General features: G+C 37.4%; 1 protein-coding gene across 1 annotated transcript in view; it reads right to left on the bottom strand.

The window, feature by feature from the left end:
• The window catches only part of SLCO5A1 (solute carrier organic anion transporter family member 5A1), a 165,042-nt gene that overhangs the window by 26,421 nt on the left and 117,102 nt on the right, over positions 1 to 21,519 (bottom strand). Inside the window, 1 exon segment of the mRNA XM_021002071.2 lies at positions 14,810 to 15,008. Coding sequence (XP_020857730.1) covers positions 14,810 to 15,008 — 199 coding nt within the window.

Genomic DNA, 21,519 nt, shown 5'->3' with positions numbered 1-21,519 from the left:
GAGGTTGTGATGTATGATGCAAAGAAATTAGAAAATATGAAACACTCTACGAAGACCAATGTAGGAGAGCCAAATACTAATGAAAGGGAAGTAGAAGGCTTGTAGTCAAAAGAATTGGGCAGGCGGAGAGGGAAAGGGAGGGGAGAGTCCAAGAGGGGGACATAATCCAACCCTCAAAAGAGAGCTGATTTTTGTGGTTGATCTCTAAGTAGAGTTGACAGAAGTCACGCCTGAGGATAATAGTGACTTACTCAAAAGTTTCTCGGTCCAGAAAGCACAGTGGAATAGAATTCTTTTGCTTGTATTCTAAACTGAAAATAGGAGCAGCCAGATACCACTCATTACCCTAAAGTGAATGTACTGTTGGGGTGTGTGATATAGTAAGATCTACTAGAAAGCCATGGCACTCCTTTGGGAAAAGATTACATAGGCATTTCACTAATAAACAGACACATTCATTTGATAAAAGAATTTTTGACAAAATATCTTCTCCCAAGTAGATTTCTTTAAATAAGAGCTTACCTTAAGCCATGAAAATCTGCAAGTTGCAGCAAAAGAATTAATTTAATGTGTGTGTGTGTGTGTGTGTGTGTGTGTGTGTGTGTATTTTGCAAGTATGCAGGGTCCCTCATAAATTGATGGTTTATAGTTGACTGTCACATAATAAAAATGGGGTCTCTGAAAGACCGCTGTGTTTTATTATGGTTTTATTGTATTTTTAGTGAGAACAGAGCAGGGAAGTATTGCATTTACCCAGCTGACTAATGAAATTGACATGATATCAGTTTAATATGTAGTTCCCCAAAATGGCAGGTCCCTGCTACTCACAACAGTCCCTTCAAAATAATACTGTCCCACAAACCATAGGGCATATGTCATTAAATAAATTTGCTATTGCTAAGTCCTTAGTGAGAATCGATGAGGTTAATGGGGAGGAAATATAAGCCTACTGTGTGACAGGTACCGTGCTAAGCACTTTACAAATATTATATTATTTGATCCTCACAACAACCGTGGGAAATAGGTGCTATTATGATCCCCATTTTATAGTTGAGGAAACTGGGGCAGGCAGAAGTTAAGTGACTTACCCAGGGTCATACAGCTAGTAAGCATCTGAAGCCAGATTTAAACTCAGTCTTCTTGACTTCAGGCCTGGCAATCTCTCCACTACTTATCCTCTTAATTGGCGCAAAGATGTAGAGATGAAGTGTTTTGTATGTGAAGAACAAGAAGGACAGTGTACGGGGCAACTAGGTGGCACAGCGGAAAGAGCACTGGCCTTGGAATTAGGAGGATCTGAGTTCAAATCCAGCCTCAGACACATAACACTCACTAGCTGGACAAGTCACATAACCCCATTACCTAGCCTAAAAAAAGAAAAGAAAAGAAATGCAGATTGGCCAACCACCCTGTGTGGGCCCCATGGAAAATGAGGCAGAAACAAACAAAAAAAAAAAGGACATTGTGGCTAACCCAAAAGTGGATGGGAGAAATGGACAGTGAGCCTGGAAAGGTAGGATGGGGCTAGTTTTGAAGAGCTTTAAATGCAGAAAAATAAACGAACAACAACAAAAAAATTCCTATAATGTAGAGTTTTAGAGAATTGCCCTAAGAACTAATAAATTAAGTGACTTGCCCAGGCTGACACAGCCATTATGTGTCAGAGGTCAGACCTGAACCCAGGTCTTCCTTTCTCTGAAGCAGGCCTTCCATTCACTAAACCCATGCTGCCTCTCAACTGAGATTCAGATGACAGCCACAAATTTTCCAGTCCTTATTTATAACAACATTTTTTTAAAGTGTTAAATTTTTTTAAAATTGTGAAAACTTTTAAAATTTTCAAATTTTTAATTAAAAAAATTTAAATTGTAAAATAATATTAAACACTAAAATCAGGTAAATATACTAAATACTAAAATAATTTAATATGATGTACAAAATAAAGCTCAAATAAATAAATACTTCCAATTTCATAGAGTCATAGAACGCTAGAATAAAAAGGACCCTGTAGAGATTATAAAGTCCAATAATCTTATTTTATAAAGAAACAAAGACTCAGAGTTTAAGTAAATGATTAACAACACAGATTGACCATTAGTAGTAAAGTCAGAACCTGCTAAACCTCAAATCCCCCAACAAAGCCTCTAAGTGTCCAATGCATAGATAGAGTATTGGACTTGAAGGAAGACCAGGTGTGAATACTGCCTTGGACTCTAACCAGCCTCTGACCCAAGGAAAATCACTTAACCTCTCTCAGCCTCAGTTTCCTCCTCTGTAAAATGAGGATAACCACAGTACCTACTTCCCAGAGTTGCTGCTGAGGATCAAATGATATAACATAGGTGAGGCATTCTCAGCCTTAAAGCATTACACAAATGCTAACCCTTAATTTCTAGTCCTGAGAACTTTCATTCTACCTCACTTCCCATGTTTATACTTTTCCCACTAATCCATAACCAGAATAATAAAAATAGAGCATTGTAGAGTTTGACGATAAAGGTCATCTGTCTAATCCATCTCCTAGCTGAATGCATTATAGTATTAATCTTATACAAAGGCTTTGATTAGAAAGTTATTTTCTAGCTCAGCCTAAATTTGTTTGAATCAAAAAGCCATTCAGTTGTAAAATGTCAACCTTCAGGTCATAGGTTCTGGAGCAGAAGGGATACCTAAGACTGTTCAATGCAACCCCTTTGTTTTATACATGAGATAATTTGAGGACTAGAGAGGATAAACAGCTGGCTCAAGATACTCAGGTAATCCTACAGCCCAACCAACTCAATTCAATTTAATAAGCATCAATTAAGCACCAATTACATACCAAACACTACACTAAGCATAGAAGACACAAAGACAAAAAAATGGTCCCTGCTCTCAAGGAGCTTATTATATTCCATTAGGGAGAAATACTACTCCATTAAGAGGTACACTGTCAACAGATCCATTCAATAAGCATTTATTAACTTCTAAGCGGCAGGCACTATGTTAAGTCAATGTGTGATGTTAATCATTTACTTAAACTGAGTCTTAGTTTCTTTCCTTATAAAATAAGAGTACTGGACTTAATAATCTCTACAAGGTTCTTTTTATTTTAGTGTTCTACGAGTCTATGAATTTGGAAGAATTTCTTTTAGCTTTATTTTGTACATCATATTAAATTATTTTAGTCCTTTAAATCAAAGAATGATTCTTTAAAAAATCATTGCTCTCAAAGAGTTCATAGTCTAATGTCAGAGATAATATGCAAACAACTACGCATTGTGTATATCTGTGTATATACATTTATGTATCTGTGTGTGTATTGGAGATAATCTCAGAGGGAAGGCACTAGGATTATGGGGGACGGGAAAGGCTTCGTGCATAAGGTGGGATTTTAGTGGGGATTTGAATGAAACCAAGAACAGAAGGAAGGAGAGAGAAGGGGCCTGGGGAATGGCCAGTGACATGCACAGAATCAGGACATAAATGTGTCTTGTGAGAGGAACAGTAAAGAGGTCAGTGTCACTGGACCACAGAGTATATGGAGGAAAGTATGACTGGAAAGTAGGAAGGGGATGGGTTTTAAAGGTCTTTAAAAGCCGAACGGGATTTTATATTTGATGCTGGAGATGATAGGAAGTAACTAGAGTCGGCTGAGTCGAGGCAGAGAGAGGAGAATGGAGGAGGTGACATGGTCAGAGAAGAAAATCAATTTGACAGCTGAGTGATGGACAGACTGGAGTAGAAAAAGATTTGAGGCAGGGTGACCAACCAGCAGGCTATTGGAACAGGCATGAAGTGATAAGGACCTGCACCAAGAATGAAATAAAAAGACCATCCTGAGTCCCTTCTCTAGGATAGTGTGGGGAGGGGGGAAGAACAGGTAGACAGAAACAGCCAGAGTAACTGAAGTGTCGATAAGTGGCATCCTCTGACACCAAAGAAATTGTGCCACGCCTAGTGTGAATTCTTATCTGGCTTATTCATGACAACTGTGTTCAAAAGGTGTCTGGAGTCTGCTTACCTTAGTTTTAGTACATTTGCAACAGATTACAGCTCCCTTTGTCCTGCTTAGGCATGTAATACTACCCTGACACACTGTCGCTGCCACCTAGACCCAATCTATATGTCTGGACAGGACTAGTTTTCCTAGAATTTACCTCAAGGCTGCTTTCCTTCTCAAAGACCAGAACAGAACTCTGAAAAATTAGGTGGCCATCAAGCTGATTAGCACCATGTCCTTTTTATATATAGGAATATGGATAGTTTGTGGATTATCAGTAAACCCCATGGTTTGCTTTTAGGAGTTCAGGTCTCTACTTCTTTTCCTTAAGTTCTAGAAAGCACAGTTCTGACCATGTGACCACCCCCCCCAACAAATTCCAGTGACTGCCTATCACCTACAGAATCAATACAAAATGCTCTGTCATTCAAAGCCCTCTATAACCTACCCTTCACCTACCTTTCCAATTTCCAGTTACTCCACATACACAAAAATACTCTTTGATCCAATAACATTGGCCTCCTGGCTGTTCCATGAACATGACACTCCATCTCTGGGCATTTTCCTTGGCTGTCCTTCATGTCTGAAATGCTCTCCCCCCTCAATTCCACCCATTGACTTCCTTGGCCACCTTTAAGTACCAACTGAAATCCCATCTTCTACAGGAAACCTTTCCAAACCCCTCTTAATTCCAACACCTTTCCTTCTGTTAATTATTTCGTATTTTGTATCTTTTCCACTCAGCACAGCGCTTAACACATAGTAGCTGCTAGTAACTGTAGACAGACTGATTGATGTAACACTAGCTCAAGCAGTAGGTCACTGGAGTGGGACAATTTGGATACAGAAATCCCAATTCAGTACTCTTTTCAAGATACCTTTCCACCACCATAAAAAGTAAATTTGTAGTCAAAGGCTAGTCCCACCCAGCTTTCTTCTTTATCAGGAATTTTGCTTTCTCTAGTAGGAATGAATATCTTTTTCTATTTCTGTTTCCTATTAATCACAGAGAAGGTCTTAATTTGCCTCTTCTAATATCAAGAGTTTCTTTCCCTTGGGGCAGATACATGATGCAGTAGATAGAGCACCCACCCCAGAGTGAGGAAGACCTGAGTTCAAATCTGGTCTGAGACACTTGAAACTTACTAGCTGTGTGACCCTGGACAAGTCACTTCACCCCATTGCCTCACCAAAAAAAAAAAAAGTTTCTTTCCTTTCCTCTGCCCACAAAGGAAAATAAGACACAGAAATAGCCATACGAAGCTGTGCTGAGTTTGAGTTCTATCCTTATTTTCTCTACAAAAAGGTGGTCATTTTCCAATAAGCACTCCCCTCCAACCCCACAATCCTCCCCCCTCCCCGCCATTGATTTTCTGACTGGCAACTATTAAGCCAGCAGTGATCTGAAATTTATATACATTAGGACTTCAAATAGCAGACTCAGAATATTTAATACCTGTGATACTGATTAGTCATCTGTGATGCAAACCCAGAACTGTATATTCCTTATAAAACATATGAACAAAATTTAAATATGGGTTTTAAACATGGATTTAAAATGGTTTTATGAAACTAGTTAAAAACATCTGAGAAAATCCTGTTCATACTGAAAAATAAGGACCTCAAATTTTTCCACACTTCCAATTACAGCAGGAATTTTGTGAACCATGTTATTAACTGACTAGAAGCTTGAATCCTCCACAACATCTGGATTCCTGATACATATCTGCTTAACACTACAAGGGACTTAATTAAAATCACAAGCTTTCAACTGAGTCTGAGGAGGAAAAGCTTTCATATTTCTTTCACGGAATTCAAAACATTTAACTAACCCTAAAGCTATAGAAATATCAAGTGATCTTTCCCTTTTCAGTCAGCAAATCGCAGAAAGAAAAAAAAATGTCTGCAATTTGCCTAGCCAACAAGATGCTTCAACGATATACATCAGCATTTTCTGCTTTTGTTCTTAAGCAAAGCTGACTGTGTAAGATTAGATTGTTATCTTTAGGTCTGACTTGGATCTGTCTTTATGGAAGGTACACATGGTTTCTTAACTTTGACACAAGAGTATGATGAGGCCACAGTTAAATCATTTTAATGCCCAGGAAAGATGTCAAGTGGAACAGGAGAGGACTCAAACCTCATGCCTCTGTTGGAACTCTGAAAATAAAATGGAATTCAATTCAACATCCATTTCTGGAGCATCTACTGTGTTTGGCTTTCACAGAATCTTCGAGTTGGAAGGCCTTCAGCAGGAGGCCCCCTAAGCAAAAACCCCCTCTCCAATATGCATTGCTTTTGCTTGGAGAACACACCATGAGAATATTAGTTAAAAGAGCTGAGCTTGTTTAGCTTGAAGAAAAGAGGACTGGGGTAGGGAGGGAAACAGAAGTATAGAGAGGAGTAGGATAGCTATGTTCGAATATTTAAAGGATATATACACTCACATATAGAGGAAATGATATTATATGAAGATCTACCATGACAGGGAATCCACTGCTCCAAAGAAAGCCCATTCCACTCCAGGATAACTCCAATTGTTAGAAAAAAAAATTTGCTTATGGCAAGCTTAAATTTGACTCTGCTACTTGTAGCCATTACTCCTAGTTCTATTCTCTAGGACCAAGCAGAAAAAAGCTAATCTTTCTTCCCCATAATAGCTTTTAAAACATTTGAACTGCCATATTTCCTTCCCTTTTTTGCCATGCTAACTCTTCCCAATTCCTTTAACTAATCCTCATATGGTACGATCTTGAGGCCCTCCATAATCCTGACTACATCATAAAACTAATTTTCCTCATGAATAAAAAGGCTTTTACTTTTATTTCCAAACCTATCTGGCAATTCCTATATATAGCTAGCTAACCTAATCCAAAAAATATGACTAAAGATAGCATAGATAATCCTAAAGCATACGTTAACAACTGCAAGACCAAAAAAATAATAAAATAAGCCATTTTTGTCATTACACGGATTTGCCTTAAAATGAAGCATCACATGCAAGCCATTGCATGGTTATAGCTTATCAACTTGATTCCAGCAGTGGAAAAAAGAAATGAAATCAGTACAAATGGAGGGACATTGATAGAGAAGAGTGTTCAGCTGTTTCAAGGCAGCATTAAATGACTTGCCCAGGGTCACACAGCTAGTAAATGTCTGAGGCCAGATTTGAACTCAGGTCTTCCTATGCCTTGAAGAGAGTGGATTTAAAGGAGATCAGGAAGGAAGTGTTGTCTAGCTGGGATGACTAGTACATAGGATTATCGAAGCTGTACTGACCAGTTTCAAAGAGTCGATGCAATATAATAGAATGAGCAATTAAATGTCAGGAGTTCTAATTTTTAGTCCATACAGACTCTGCCACTACGTTATTGCCTTATTTTTAAAAAGAGAGTCAAGCTAAATCCATGAGATCTCCTCTAGTGCTAAGATCTTTGTAAAATAAAGGGAGTTACCAAGGGAAAAAGAGAGAGACAGAGAGATAGTAACACAGAGAAAGAGACAGAGACAGACAGAAAGACAGAGATAGAGACAGAGAGATAGACAGGCAGATGAAGACATAGAGGATACCCTGTCTCTTCACTTACCAAATCTATGGAGTATAAATCCAGTTTCCCCTACCATGATATAATAATCTAATAATGTCAACATTCTGTTTTTACGCCTTGCAAAACAAAAAAGGTTTCTTAATCAAGTATTTAGGGGAAAAGTTATTAAAACTTAAGTATATTTAAGTCAACTCCATTTATCTTCCTTAGTGAGAAGCACTGTGGTCTCCATCCAACAGAGTATCTATTGCAGCATTACAAAGAAAGTAATAGTTGACCACACTTCATAATCAGAACCCAATGCTAAGGTTAGGTAACAAAGTTTTGGGGGAAAGTAGTTTAGATGATTTAATAATCAGACTTATTTCTTTGGCACCGATATGGAACTAGTGTCCTTTTGTGATTTTATTGTCATTACTGTTTGAGACACTTAGAGGATTCAGACCTGAGCTTTTGATGATTTTTCATTATCCAGGCTCCAGCTGATATACTGATTCATTTCCAACTCAAGTAATTATATTCTTAGTACCTAGAGCTTCCCTTGCAGTTTTAATTAGGAAGTTTGATTCACCTCCTGTCTGCATCCAATGACTATGAACTCCAACATTCTGGACATATTGAAATACAAAAACAACTGTTTCAATTCAGCCAGCAATGACTGAGCACCTGGTACAGGGTGTTGGGCTTCAATGTGAGAAGAGATAAACTCTAGAGGGTTTGTGCAACCATTTAAAAAGTGGTCGAGGGGGCAGCTAGGTGACCGCAGTGGATAGAGCACCGGCCCTGATGTCAGGAGGACCTGAGTTCAAAGCCAGCCCCAGACCAAACACTTGATACTTACTAGCTGTGTGACCCCGGGCAAGTCACTTAACCCCAATTGCCTTAAAAAAAAGTGGTCTGGGATGTTTGGGCTTCTTAACCTTTTTTTTGTTTTGGTTTGCTTTGGTTTCTTTACTGGATCCCTTTGTTAATCTGGGGAAAGTTCCTGACCTCTTCTCAGAATAATGCTTTTAAATGCATAATATAAAATACATAGAATTGCAAAGGAAACCAATCATATTGAAATACAATTTTTAAAAATGCTTTAAAACTTCCATGGAGCAACAGCTAGGTAACTCAGTAGATAGAGTACTGAGCTTATAGTCAGGAGGATCTGAATTCAAATCCAGCCTCAGACACTTACTAGCTGTGTGACCCTAGGCAAGTCACTTAATCCCATTGCCTCAAAAAAAAATGTTCAATGGATTCCAGGTTAAGAACCCCCTATACATTTGGCTGACATTTCACTATCCATTTCTTTCAATTCCATGCACTTCTTTAAACAAATGCTTTATTGCAACTTCTTTGATTTAAAAAGTTCAGTTTAATTAAACAACTATTTATTTCACTTACTGAATAGAGCGCACCATGCTAGATGGCACAGTAGATAGAATACTGGGCCTGAAAAACCTGAGTTCAAATCTGACTTCAAGCATTTAGGAGCTACATGACCCGGGCAAGTCATTTAACCCCTCTTTGCCTCAGTTTCCTCTTCTAAAACATGAGAATAGTAATAGCACCTATCTCCCAGAGTTGTGAGGATCAAATGAAATAATAATTGTAAAGCACTTAGCACAGCGCCTGGCACACAGTAAACACTATAAAAATGTTAGCTATTATTAGCCATTATTATGGGTCAAAAATGAAAAGTACTCCCTACCCTCAAAGAGATTAAATTCCACTGGAGAAACCTGTTCAATAAACCTAAGGTATAAGTCCTAAAATCTGCATAAAAAATACAGGAATATAAAGCAAGACTCAACTAGGGTTAAGCTTTATCATCGTCATAGTTTAGGGATTATAGTTTTATTCTATTTTTGTTCTAAAAAGCTTAGCTCTTTGAAATGTATACAAGTTTTATGGATGATTATTAAAGAAATACGCAACATTTTTTATTTGTGGAGCCTTGGACCAAAATTTGAGGAAATCTAACTAAAGGGTATCTCTACTTTTGAAAGAGTATAACAATAATAGCGCATCATGATTTATATCGCACTTTCAGGTCTGTAAGGCATTTTACAGATATCTCATCTTTTTCTCACAACAACCCTGGGGGAGAAGTGATATTACTTTTACAAAACCCCATTTTACAGATGAGGAAACTGAGGTCGATAGTAACTTGTCCAGGGTCAGACAGCTAGCATGAACTCAGACCTTCCTAACTCTAGGTGAAGCACACTATTGACTACCCCACCTCTTTTTGTTATTGTTCGGTCACTTTTCAGTTGCGTCTAATTCTCTGTGACCCAATTTGGAGTTTTCTTGCCAAAGATACTGGAGTGGTTTGCCATTTCCTTATTTTACAGCTCATTTTACAGATCAGGAAACTGAGGGAAACAAGGTTAAGGGACTTGCCCAGGGTCACACAACTAGCAAGTGTCTGAGGCCAGATCTGAACTCAGGAAGATGAGTCTTACTTCAGACTGGCACTTTATCCACTGTGTCCCCTAGCTGCCCCTACTATGCCACCTAGCAGCCTGTAACATGAACATTTGTGGGGGGGGGGGAAGAGCAGGTTCTGGTTAGGATCCTTAAGCCACATACAAAATTAAGTTAAATAAAATTTAAAATAATTCAAATTTCTGAATAAAATACACACAAACAGAAATATTTCAATCAAATACGCTGTTTGATTTTTCTGTTCCAAAAAATTGTTAACATTCCATTTATTTCTGGCCTAAATCACAATGTACTACATGTCAGGCTTCTGCTTGTAATACAGTGGCAAAGATTTCTGAAAGCAAACTGCCTGCTTTAGCAGAGATGATATCTTTGTTTATCATATTAAGTTTCAAACTTAAGACCTCAAAGGGCAAAGGACAAAAGGGATGAAATCTTTTTTGATAAAGGCATTGATCTAGCAGAGAGAGGTCAGTGTTGCCACTAAGTTGTTTAAATAGAAAATAATCACTGCCATGAAGTGGAGGCAAAGCTTCTAAACACAAATGAATTTAATATAGTATTTGTTTCTGTGTGTGCTTCTGTGTGTGACTACATGTGTGTGTTTTCAGTGTAAGTGTAATCAGTGGGTATAGCTGTAGAGTGGAACATTGGCGGAGGACACCCAAAGCTATCCTTTCTGCTCCATCTCCCAGGCTAAATAGGGACAGAACTCAATGTTCTGAGACCTTTCCAGTCTCTTCCCTAGGGAGTGGTTTAGGGTGTGAACTTTTCTTTAGTCAGGTCCCCTCCTTTCTACTCTCCTTTCTCCAGGGAGATTTAACCAGCACACACTGTTAGAACAATTAGCTGTGTATCCTGGGGGCAATATAGGCCCTTTTGTTCAGGTGTCCCCTCCTCTGAGGTTTTAGAGGAAGTTTATAGAAAACCAAATGTTAGTAATATGATGATAGCTCAGAGCCCTAAGTTAGGAAAATTCCTAACATTCAGGCAGAAATTTGACTCTTCTAATTTTAAATTGTGTGCACCTCTAACTAACTCCTAGAGCAGCTGGGTGGTGCAATGGACAGAGTGCCAGACCTGCAGTCAGCAAGACTCATCTTCCCGAGTTCAAATCTGGCCTCAGACATGCATTAATTTTGTGACTCTGGACAAGTCACTTAACCCTCTTTGCCTCAGTTTCCTCATCTGTAAAATGAGCTGGAGAAGGAAATGGCAAATCAGTCCAGTATCTCTGCCAAGAAAACCCCCAAAGAGGGTCACAAAAAGGACACGACTGAAAACCAATTAAACAACAATAACAACTAACCCCTGGCCTCCTTTTGCTTGAGGCAAAAATCAGGATAGGAAGTAGCTAGGTAAGAGAAATGAATAGACTATATTACATTACAGTATCTGTTACTGAACAGGCACATTTGAACGGAACTTGTGGAAAGCGCAAACCCGTAGTTGGAATGTTCGTTGGTCCTTAAAAAATTATGTACCACCACAGCCCTAGTCTCACGATATCGCTGGGGTAACACCCAATAGGCAGTTTTCAGAAGAAATCAAAGCTATCTATAGCCATATGAAAAAAATGATCTAAATCATTATTGATTAGAGAAATGTACGTTTAAACAATTCTGAGGTACTACACTTCATACCTATCAGAAATAACAAATGCTGGAGGGGATGTGGGAAAATAGGTACACTAATGAAGTATGAGCAGAGTAGTGAACTGGTCCAACCATTCTGGAGAAGAATTTGGAACTATGCTCACACAGGTCTAGTTGAATGTGTGACAGCACAATTTCTATCAACCTAGAAATGAAGATTCATTCTAAAAAAATAACTCACCTGAGCTAAACTGTATATGCTTCTGTAAATTAAGTCTACGCTACTGAAAACAAAACCAAACAAACAAAAAACACCTGTGCATACCCTTTGATTTAGCAATACCACTATTACTAGGTCTATATCCCAAAGAAATCAAAGAAAAAGGAAAAAGACCTACATGTACAAAAATATTTATAAGCAGCATTTTTGTGGTGTCAAAGAACAGAAAATCAAGGGGATGTCCATCAATTGGCAAATGGCTGAACAAGTTGTGGCACATGATTTTATGTAGTACTATTGTGCTATAAGAAATGACTGATGAGGGGGATGGTTTCAGAAAAACAGGGCAAGAATTATATGAACTGATCTAAAGTGAACTGAGAAGAATCGAGAGATCATTATGCACATAACAGCAATGTTATAATGATATTCAACAGTGAAAGACGTGATCAATGCTCTGATCAATACAATGATCCAAGACATCTCCAAAGGACTCAAGAGGAAAAAATGCTATCCATCCTCACACAGAGAACTGATGAACTCTGAGTGCACATTAAAGTACAATTTATTTTATTTCTTTATTTTTCCTTCTTTTTAAATATGGCTAATATGTAAATATGCTTTACATGATTTCACACATACATTTTAAAATATAATTGAACTTAGCAAGTGGGGAAGGGGTGGGGGAGGAAGAAAATTTAAAACTCAAAATTTTTAAAGAATGTTTAAAATGAATATTTTTTTCAGAAGTAAATCTGACCTTTCATACAAGGTTTCTTAAGACCCTGAGTCAGTTTAACCCAAAATATGATATATATTTATGGATATCCCATGAATGTTAGCCACAGATGTCTGTACTGTGTTCCATAAGCAACAGTATACCTGACTGCCAATTACCTTGTATGATCTCACCACGTAGAGTAGCACAGGAGGAAACTATGTCTTTTACTTATAATCTTGATAGGAGTTTTTTATTTTGTTTCTCTCTCTCTTTTTTTTTTCTTTTACAACCTAAGTGACTTGGAAATACATACATGAAACTCAATTTACATCTAGAGGAAAATCAAAGCTGTATTTAAAGTCAGAAACCAGACATCTCATCAGTGGCTCATCATTTAGGGTTTTGTTTCCCTCAGTTGTTTTGCCAACACATTCAAATGGGTAAACTGTTCAAATGAAAGCAGCTTGAGCTGTCCTGTTGCCGAGCTTTAGAAAATTACTTCTCTGGGAAATCCACATCAAGTAAATGATTTTTGTCTCATATCTGACAAGTTTTAGACAGTCTCTCCAAAGTGCAATATGCTTGAGTTTTATCCAAAATAGAAGTATATCTGAAATAACCAATACTCCAGTTCTAGAAAGCATATATGATTTACTTTCCACATCATCTCACTAGAAAGCATTCTATTGTACATCCTGCCTAAATTAGCCCAAATCTAAAGCACAACAGGATCACAACTTGAAAGCCTGAAAGAACCTTGCAGGTCATTCAATATAACCTCTTCCTTTTATAGGTAAGAAAATGGAGGCTCAGAGAAATTAACGGAATTATCTCCCATTAAATTGTGAACTCCTTGAGGGAAAGGATGGTCTTTTGCTTCTTTTTGTATCCCCAATGCTTAGCACAGTGTGTGGAACACAGTAGGTTCTCAATAATTATTTATTGACTGACTGTCCTTCGTTATATGGCTAGTGAGTACCAGTGGCAGGATTTTAACCTAAGTCTTCCCAACATCAAATTCAAATTCTATTCATTTTACAAGTTATCTTGGCTATGTGCTTTATTCAAGGAAAAGTTATGAGTAATCCTTTTATGTCACATTGAATGATATCCTTCATCAGAAAAAGCATGTTTAATTATCTGTTTCCATGTCCAATACTAGGACCTACCAAAGAACAACTCATACATGATTTCTGTTTGCAAAACAGTAAGAAAAACAAATTTCCTGGGGCAGCTAGGTGGCACAGTGGAGAGAGCACTGGCCCTGAAGTCAGGAGTACCTGAGTTCAAATCCGGCCTCAGACACATAACACTTACTAGCTGTGTGACCCTGCGCAAGTCACTTAACCTCATTGCCTAGCCAAAAAAAAAAAATTTTTTTAATTTAATAAATAAATAAATAAATTTCCCCATGTGAAAAACAATATTTGGAGCAAAATAATATTTACTAACATAATATACTCTTATGATTTAATCAGTGTCATTTCTCCATCATTCTAAATTGCCTCAATGAAATAGAAATTTTCAAATGGAATTTATTGCAACATGATCTTTATTATGAAATAAAAGATCAAAAAATAACTAAACATTTTCTTTATAAACTGAAACCTTATGTTTAAAAATAAGCACTGAAATCCTGTGTAATGAATGCATGCTGAAACACCTCTGATGTGCTTGAGTGATGGAATCTTTTCATTTTTATGAGTTCTGAAAAGAAATGGTTCTATTCACGCAGAAAAACTTAAACTTAGGTCTAGAAAGCTGGGATTCAAGTCCTGCCTCTAACATTACTATGTCAATGACTTTGCTCAATCTGATTCTCAGTCTTCTCATTTGAAGAGGATTGTAGTCACTTGTCCTTAGTTTTATTTTTCAAAGAGGATTAATGATATCACGGGATAATATCTTAACTCATGTGTGAATTGGATTTGAAGAAGACACTTATACTTTTACTATCTGTCTCAAGCGATTATTGCTTAGGAAAATGCTTTGTGAGCTGTAAAAGTGGTACACAAATGTGAGTTGTTATTAATTTTATTCATTCACCATCAGCAGAAATCATCTGGGTGAAACATACTGTAGAAAGCACTTTGCAGGGACAAAGATATGAAAGAAGTTAAAAAGCTTGGTCACTGCTCTTGAAAGAAACTGCAATCTAGGCAGAGCAATCAAACATTCACCTGGGAACGATTAGAAAGGCACACAGCATCCTAGGATTCTACAACACAGTAGAATACATAAGTGTTTAGAGGGTTTGCCATGATTGTAATAATATTTATTGTTCAGTCATGCAGAGAGACTTACCCTGTTGTGTACGGAATATTTATGCCACCCAGGTTAATACTTTCACATCCAACAATGAAGAGCGTTGAAAAACACAGTAAAGACACACCACTGCAGATCATTGCTAGTTTTGCAGATTCTCTGGCACCAAGTTTCAACTTTTTTATAATGTAACCTCCTAAGACAATACCAACACCAGCACTCGGCACAATAATCACACCTAGGGAAAAAGAAGGAAGCAGAAGATTAAGTCAAAATGAATGAATACTTACATTAGCCTTTTCAATTAATTCTGTTTTTATGAATTTTTGTAACATGGCAAATAATCAACAGAATATTCATAATCAACAAACTCATTGGTATATAAAAGAATCCTGGATTCATTTAATCAACACGAAGTGTCTACTGTGTGCATTGTATTAGATTCTGGAAAAAAAATTTAGGATATTTTCCTGCCCTCAGAAACCTGAATCTGCTTGCTTTAATAAGAGAGTCCTGGGCAGCTAAATGGTGCAGTGGATAGAGTACCCACCCTGGAGTCAGGAGGATCTGAGTTCAAATCCAGCATCAGACACATAACACTTACTAGCTGTGTGACTCTGGGCAAGTCACTTAACCCCAATTACCTCACACACACACCCCCCATTAAATTAATATCATTCATCACTGAACCCAGAGGGAGGCATTTGGGATGGGCCATGTGGAGGTCTTCTGCCTCACCTTGAAAGTATACTGGACTTCGAGGCTGAACCTGAAGATATAACTGAAACAAAATCTTTTGATTGAAATACCAAGAGTCCAGGAATAGTATCAAATAACTAAAAAAACCAAAACAACCTTCTCATAGAAGAACGCTGGCAGGACCACTAAATATATAACCTTTATATTGATGAGGGAGCAGAAATCATAAGAACAAAGTAGTCCCAGGTTTTCTTTACCTACAGATCAGCTTTCAGTAAAGACTGGACAAGATCAGTAGCAAAATACATTAGAAAATTCATTAAGATCCTGTTTATATTTCTGTTATAAAGCTAATAATTCATTTGCTTGAATTAAAGTATTCAGTCTTCATTACAGTCATTAGCATGTGTGCAAACAGCATTATTTGATTGACCAAAACCATGCAGCTGGAGAGGTTCTCTGTCAGGGGCATCCTCTCCCAGTGCCTCCCACGATTTAATTCTTGCACCCCAAAGTAAGATCTGAAGACATCAATTATTTCTCCTTCAACTGAAATAGAATGCACCAATGTGCTAACTAACTCTCTGAGGGCTTTGCCTTTTACCTCAAACTATAGGATTAAAGGCTTTATTCTAGCCCTGGATTCATTCATTGAATAAGCATTTATCAAATGCATACTGTATGCAAAGTATTGCAAAAGTTTAAATAAGATCCAGTCCCTTTCCCCAGGGTTCCTGAACTCCCCGCTAGGACTCTTAGGCATTACCTCCAACTGCTGAACATGCAGGGAATGTTATATTCTATCACTCTTTTTTTTTAAAAGGAGAGATGTATCTAGAGAGGTCATTAAAGATCATGAGACTGCTAGTAAGGAAGCGTGGGCTCTCTTCCCATCTCTGTCCCCAATACTTTGGCTGAGCTAACTTCTTTTTCTGTACCGTGGAACTGTCCTGAGGTCTGGGAGAATCTCTGAAGCCCCCTGAGAAAAAGGGAGGATATTAATTCTTTTGTAGGAGTGGTACCATGAGACACAGTGACTATAAGTGCTTAGAGATGAAAATTTTTCACAAGTTGTGGAATGTGGTGTCAATAGCATCCCCCACAAAGCCTGCAGTACTTTCATTTCATGATAGTGTGAATTTTTTTTAAACTAAGAGTAATGTTCTCATTAGTTCTGGTCGATTAGGTTGTCCTTCTTGACATTCATTACCTCTTCTTGTATACTCTAAATCTAAAATTCCCCTGCTTTTATTTGAAAATGAACATGTTCCACAAAAGAGATCACAGATGTGTAAGAAATATCATTTGGAGTCATTATGCTATTCAGTTTCAGCCCTATTCATTCCTCTCCCTTCAAAGAAATGTCTCCTGGGGGAAAAAAAGATTAGACTGATAATATGCACCTGGAATAAAACTGGGAGACAATGGAGTTAATCCAGTGGGAGCAGTCAATGTTGGCATAGCAATGAAGTGTTCCAGCCATTTTGTATTTCCCTTTGGAATCAATCAAGAAAAGTGACTAAATTTTTCCTACCCTTTAACTCAGCAAGCCCACCACTGTGGGCATATATTCCAAAGAATTCAAAGATAAATGATGAAAGTGCCAGCTTCAAAAAGAAAAAGAAATCTGGAAATACTTGTACGAATTGATATAAAGTGATAAAAGCAGAACCTGACGAACAATTTATACAATAACAACAATATTACAAAGACAATCAGCTTTGAAAGACTTAGGAACTCTGACCAACCCAATGCCCAACCACAATGCCAAAGGACTCATGATAAAGTGTGCTATCTCTATGTAGAAAGTTCATGTATTCAGAGTACAGATTGAAACATTTTCTTTTCTTTCCTTTTTTGGGGTAGGACAGAAGGGGACACATGGCTAATGTGAGAAATTGTTTTGCATAACTATATATACATATACATGTATATATATATATATATACACACACACACACACACACATACACACACATATTTTACTGAGGTTTGTTTTTCTTGTTTTCTCAAAAGAAGGAGAGAAGGCAAAATGAGAAAATTCTCAACTGAAAATAAAATTGAATTGAATTTAAATCAAAAAAGTTAAAAGACAATTACAGAGGCTCATATACACCAAAATATTCATAGCAGCACTCTTTGGTAGCAAAGAATGGGAAACAAAGTGAGTGCCCCTTGATTAGTAAATGACTTTTAAATAGTGGTATATGAAGGTAATCAAATATTATTATATAGTAATAAATTATGAATATGAAAAATTCAGGGAAATCTGGCAAGATATAAATACACTGTTGCTGAGCAAAACAAGCAAAACTAAGAGAAGAACATATAATGATGCCAACACTGTAAAGGAAAAGATTGTCTAAAGAAATCAAGCTCTATAATGAAATGGAAAACGCAGTAAAGATCCTAAAGCAGAGACTATGAAGCATACTTCTCGCCACTCATAATGAGGAGGCAGAGGAGTATTAGACCAACACGTTATTAGGATTGTAGGATGCAGTAAATGTAAAGGATTTTTCTGCTTAATTGTTTTCTTTGTCATATGAGAGGGTTCACTCTGGTTGGTGGTTGAAAGGGCTGTAATACAAAGACAAATGGTTTCAATGAAACATTTTTAAAACTAAGTGCTCATGATACATAAATAAGAGGTCTCTCTGTAGTCTAAAAGTCTTGGGCATTTTTTATTCTTTATTATTGCTCTATATTTTCCAGCAAACTTCTCCCCATCCTTACCTATTCCCAACTTCGCATTGAAGTCACCTAGTACCAAAGCATCTGTGCTTTTAGAGGCTCTTACTCAGTTCTTCACAGAATTTCTCTGTCTCTTCATCCTTTAAAACAACTGTTGGTATATTAGATGCAATTATTTTTACAATGGTCTTTTTGCAAATAATTATCATGAGTACTCAAAAATGAGATGACTAAATGTCCCAGGAAATTATGTTTCTTTTTGCAAAATACAATTATCAACTTCTTTATTTGCCTGTCCAAGAATAATCTGTGAGCCACCCTTCATCAAAATATCACTTCCTCCTGGTTTTGTTTAGAAGAAGAATGTTAATGTTTGCTACAATTCAGTTCCTCCACCAATATGTGTATTCATTGGTCACTGGACAAGGATCTCATATCTAGCACACCAACAATTAAGTTAATGTTTCAAATGGCAAAAAAAAAAGACTCAATACCTTTTATTCCCTTTTCCAATACTACCTGTACCATTGTTCAAGCAAAAGGGAACCTCCCAAGCCTAGGAATAATTTTGTCTTTTTCTTTGTTTTATGGGTTGCCACAGCCAAAGAAGTCATTACCAAATGCCCTCTCGTTCTACTGGAGATAAGCCTCACTGTACTGGTCTTCAGAAAGGAGGATTCCAGGGGCAGCTAGGTGACTCAGTGGATACAGCACTGGCCCTGGAGTCAGGAGGACCTGAGTTCAAATCCAGCCTCAGACCAAACATTTGACATTTACTAGCTGTGTGACCCTGGGCAACTTACTTAAACCCAATTGCCGAAAAAAAAAAAATTTTAAATAAAGGAGGATTCCATCAGCACGGTATTACTCAAAACCTTTCCATCATGTTGGGACCTAACAGAGGTTGAATTCCCTTGCTAAAGCCTTCAAAAACTTAGTGTTACCTCCATGATACAATAAGACCCTGGAATACAACCTTATGGAGTATTTATCCTCACTGTATATATAAGGGAAATGAAAGTCAGGGAATATGTTACAAAGGGCAGTGGACTTGGAATGAAAGGATTTAAATATGCTAAGCCTAGCCTTGCCACTTATTAGCAGTAAGACCCTGGAAAATCACTTAACACCTCTGACTCTATAAAATGGAAATAATAATACTTGCTAGCAAATATTTAATAAATACTCATTGATTGACTTAATGATTTGCCTCCAGTAATGCAGCTAGCAAGTGTTAGAGCTAGGACTTGAATTCAGGTCTTTTAACTCCAAATCTGGTGCTTTTTCAAGTATACACTGAAAGAAGCATTTTATGGGAGTGCTTTCAACAGACAAAACTAATCTCCTTTGTCCTTAGAATGTCCTGTATAAAAGAGCCTCTTTTACAGCATAACAAATTCTCTATTTCTGTTGATTAATTTGACATTCCCTTCCCATGGTCAATAAGGGGTCTAAAGGTGTTCTAATATAAACCATTAAGAAATATTTTTAGATGCCTCTAAATCAATTAATTGAGATAGATGTAAGAACCAGGTACAATAACTTGATATATATTTAACTCACATTAGGCCCAACCAATCCAATTCTACAGTAGTAACTTAGAAGGTTTTCCTCTTCTATCAGTGAGAAAAGGTTAGGGAGACACAGAGTAGGCTGAGAGAAATCTGAGACCTTTATTCTTGGGGAACCACACACCCTTTTAAAGTCTGCTGGAATTACAATCCCAAGAAAAAGGTAGATAATGTCTTTCACTTCAGCATCTTACAAAAATGCAACTAACAAAAAGCCTTAGGGTGCTCTCATAATGTAAAAGCAAATGCTGAATGTGATTCAAAAAAAATCAAACTAAATTAATATTTTATCCTTTATGGCTTACAAACCTAAAAGGCTTTTCCGCAGTGAAGCAATAAAACCAGAGGACAATGCTGATTTTAAATGATGAAATGCAAAATCAGAGTATTTACTTCCAATTATCCCTAGCTCCAAGAAGGGTGAAGGTGAAACAGCAAAAAACTAGACCTGCCCCCCTTACACACCTAGGGCCTCTTTTACAGGCAATTCCAAAGGAAGAGTTTAGCTCATCGTTACAGCATTAATTTTTCATTGAGCAAAATCAAGAACTCAACTGAGAGTGATAATCAAGTGATTGTCCTCAGTTCCAGTTCACACAGCTGGGTGTGGCCTACAGGAACTATTGTGTCCGTGCCAAATGTACAGCTGGACCCAGGGCCCCGTGGCAAGATCAGCTTTCAGTCAGCACTTTTCCAATTCTGACCTTTCTGTTGTTGTCCAAATGCTGCAGCATTCAGAACTTTCCCATGGAGACAGATGATGATCTTAACATTCACTAATAGCCTAGTTACAGAAACCTAGGCAAGCTACACTTCCATAGGGAGTAGAGCAAGGACATTAAAAATAAAATCAATTCTGTGTGAGAAAAATACTGAGCCAGATTGTCCCTATACCTAGGCTACTCCCTCGCTGAAGATTAGACTATTTAGTAAGCTGTATTAACTCTTATAGGCCACTAGAGTGTACTGAAACAGTAACTACTAAATTAATTCATTAATGTGCTAATTTTGAGTTTATTAACAATCTACATAGGTTGGGCCAGAAGTTCAATTTTGTGCCTCCTAGGAAAGAAGAGGCAAATTGGGAGTCTAAGTGAGGTTATAAGGAGAATGTTTAAACTGCTTAAAAGTGCAAATCATTTTCAAGTCCTCATTTAAATGCAAACAATTGATATTATAAATATCTTTAATTCTCAGCTAAACATTAAAGCGGATCCATTAAGACTGAAATGGAATAAAAATTCATCATTCTCTTTTTCTATTGCAATTTAAGATTTATAAAGTTATTTCACAACAACCCTGTGAGGTAGCACAGTATTATCATGATTATCAAACAGATGGGGAAACTGAGACTCTGGTGATAATAACACCTAGCATTTATACAGCACCACTCCAGGACCCTAGCCAAGAAAATCCCAAATGGAGTCATGAAGAGTTAGGGAAGACAAACCACTGAACAGCAATAATACTGTCATGAGCCAGCACAGTGCTAAGTGCTTTATAAACACCATCTCATTTGATCTTTGTAACACTTAAGGCAGATGTTATTGCTATCCCCATTTTACAGATGAGGAAACTGAGGCAGAGATTAATGGTTTGCCCAAAGTTACACAGCCAATAAGAATCTCAGTCCACATTTGAACTCAGGTCTTCTTGACTTCAAGCTCAATGCTCTATCCACGGCACCATCTAGCCACCTCAAGAATTAAAATTGACTTGCCTATCATCTCACAGTGACACCATAGGCCTAGAACTTGAAATCAGGAGTCCTGAGGCTAAGATCAT

Source organism: Phascolarctos cinereus, unplaced genomic scaffold, assembly GCF_003287225.1.
Source record: "Phascolarctos cinereus isolate Bilbo 61053 unplaced genomic scaffold, phaCin_HiC Scaffold_4;HRSCAF=312, whole genome shotgun sequence".
NCBI classification, from domain to species: domain Eukaryota; kingdom Metazoa; phylum Chordata; class Mammalia; order Diprotodontia; family Phascolarctidae; genus Phascolarctos; species Phascolarctos cinereus.
Note: the sequence above shows the minus strand (reverse complement) of the source record. Positions and strands in the feature narration are given on the sequence as shown.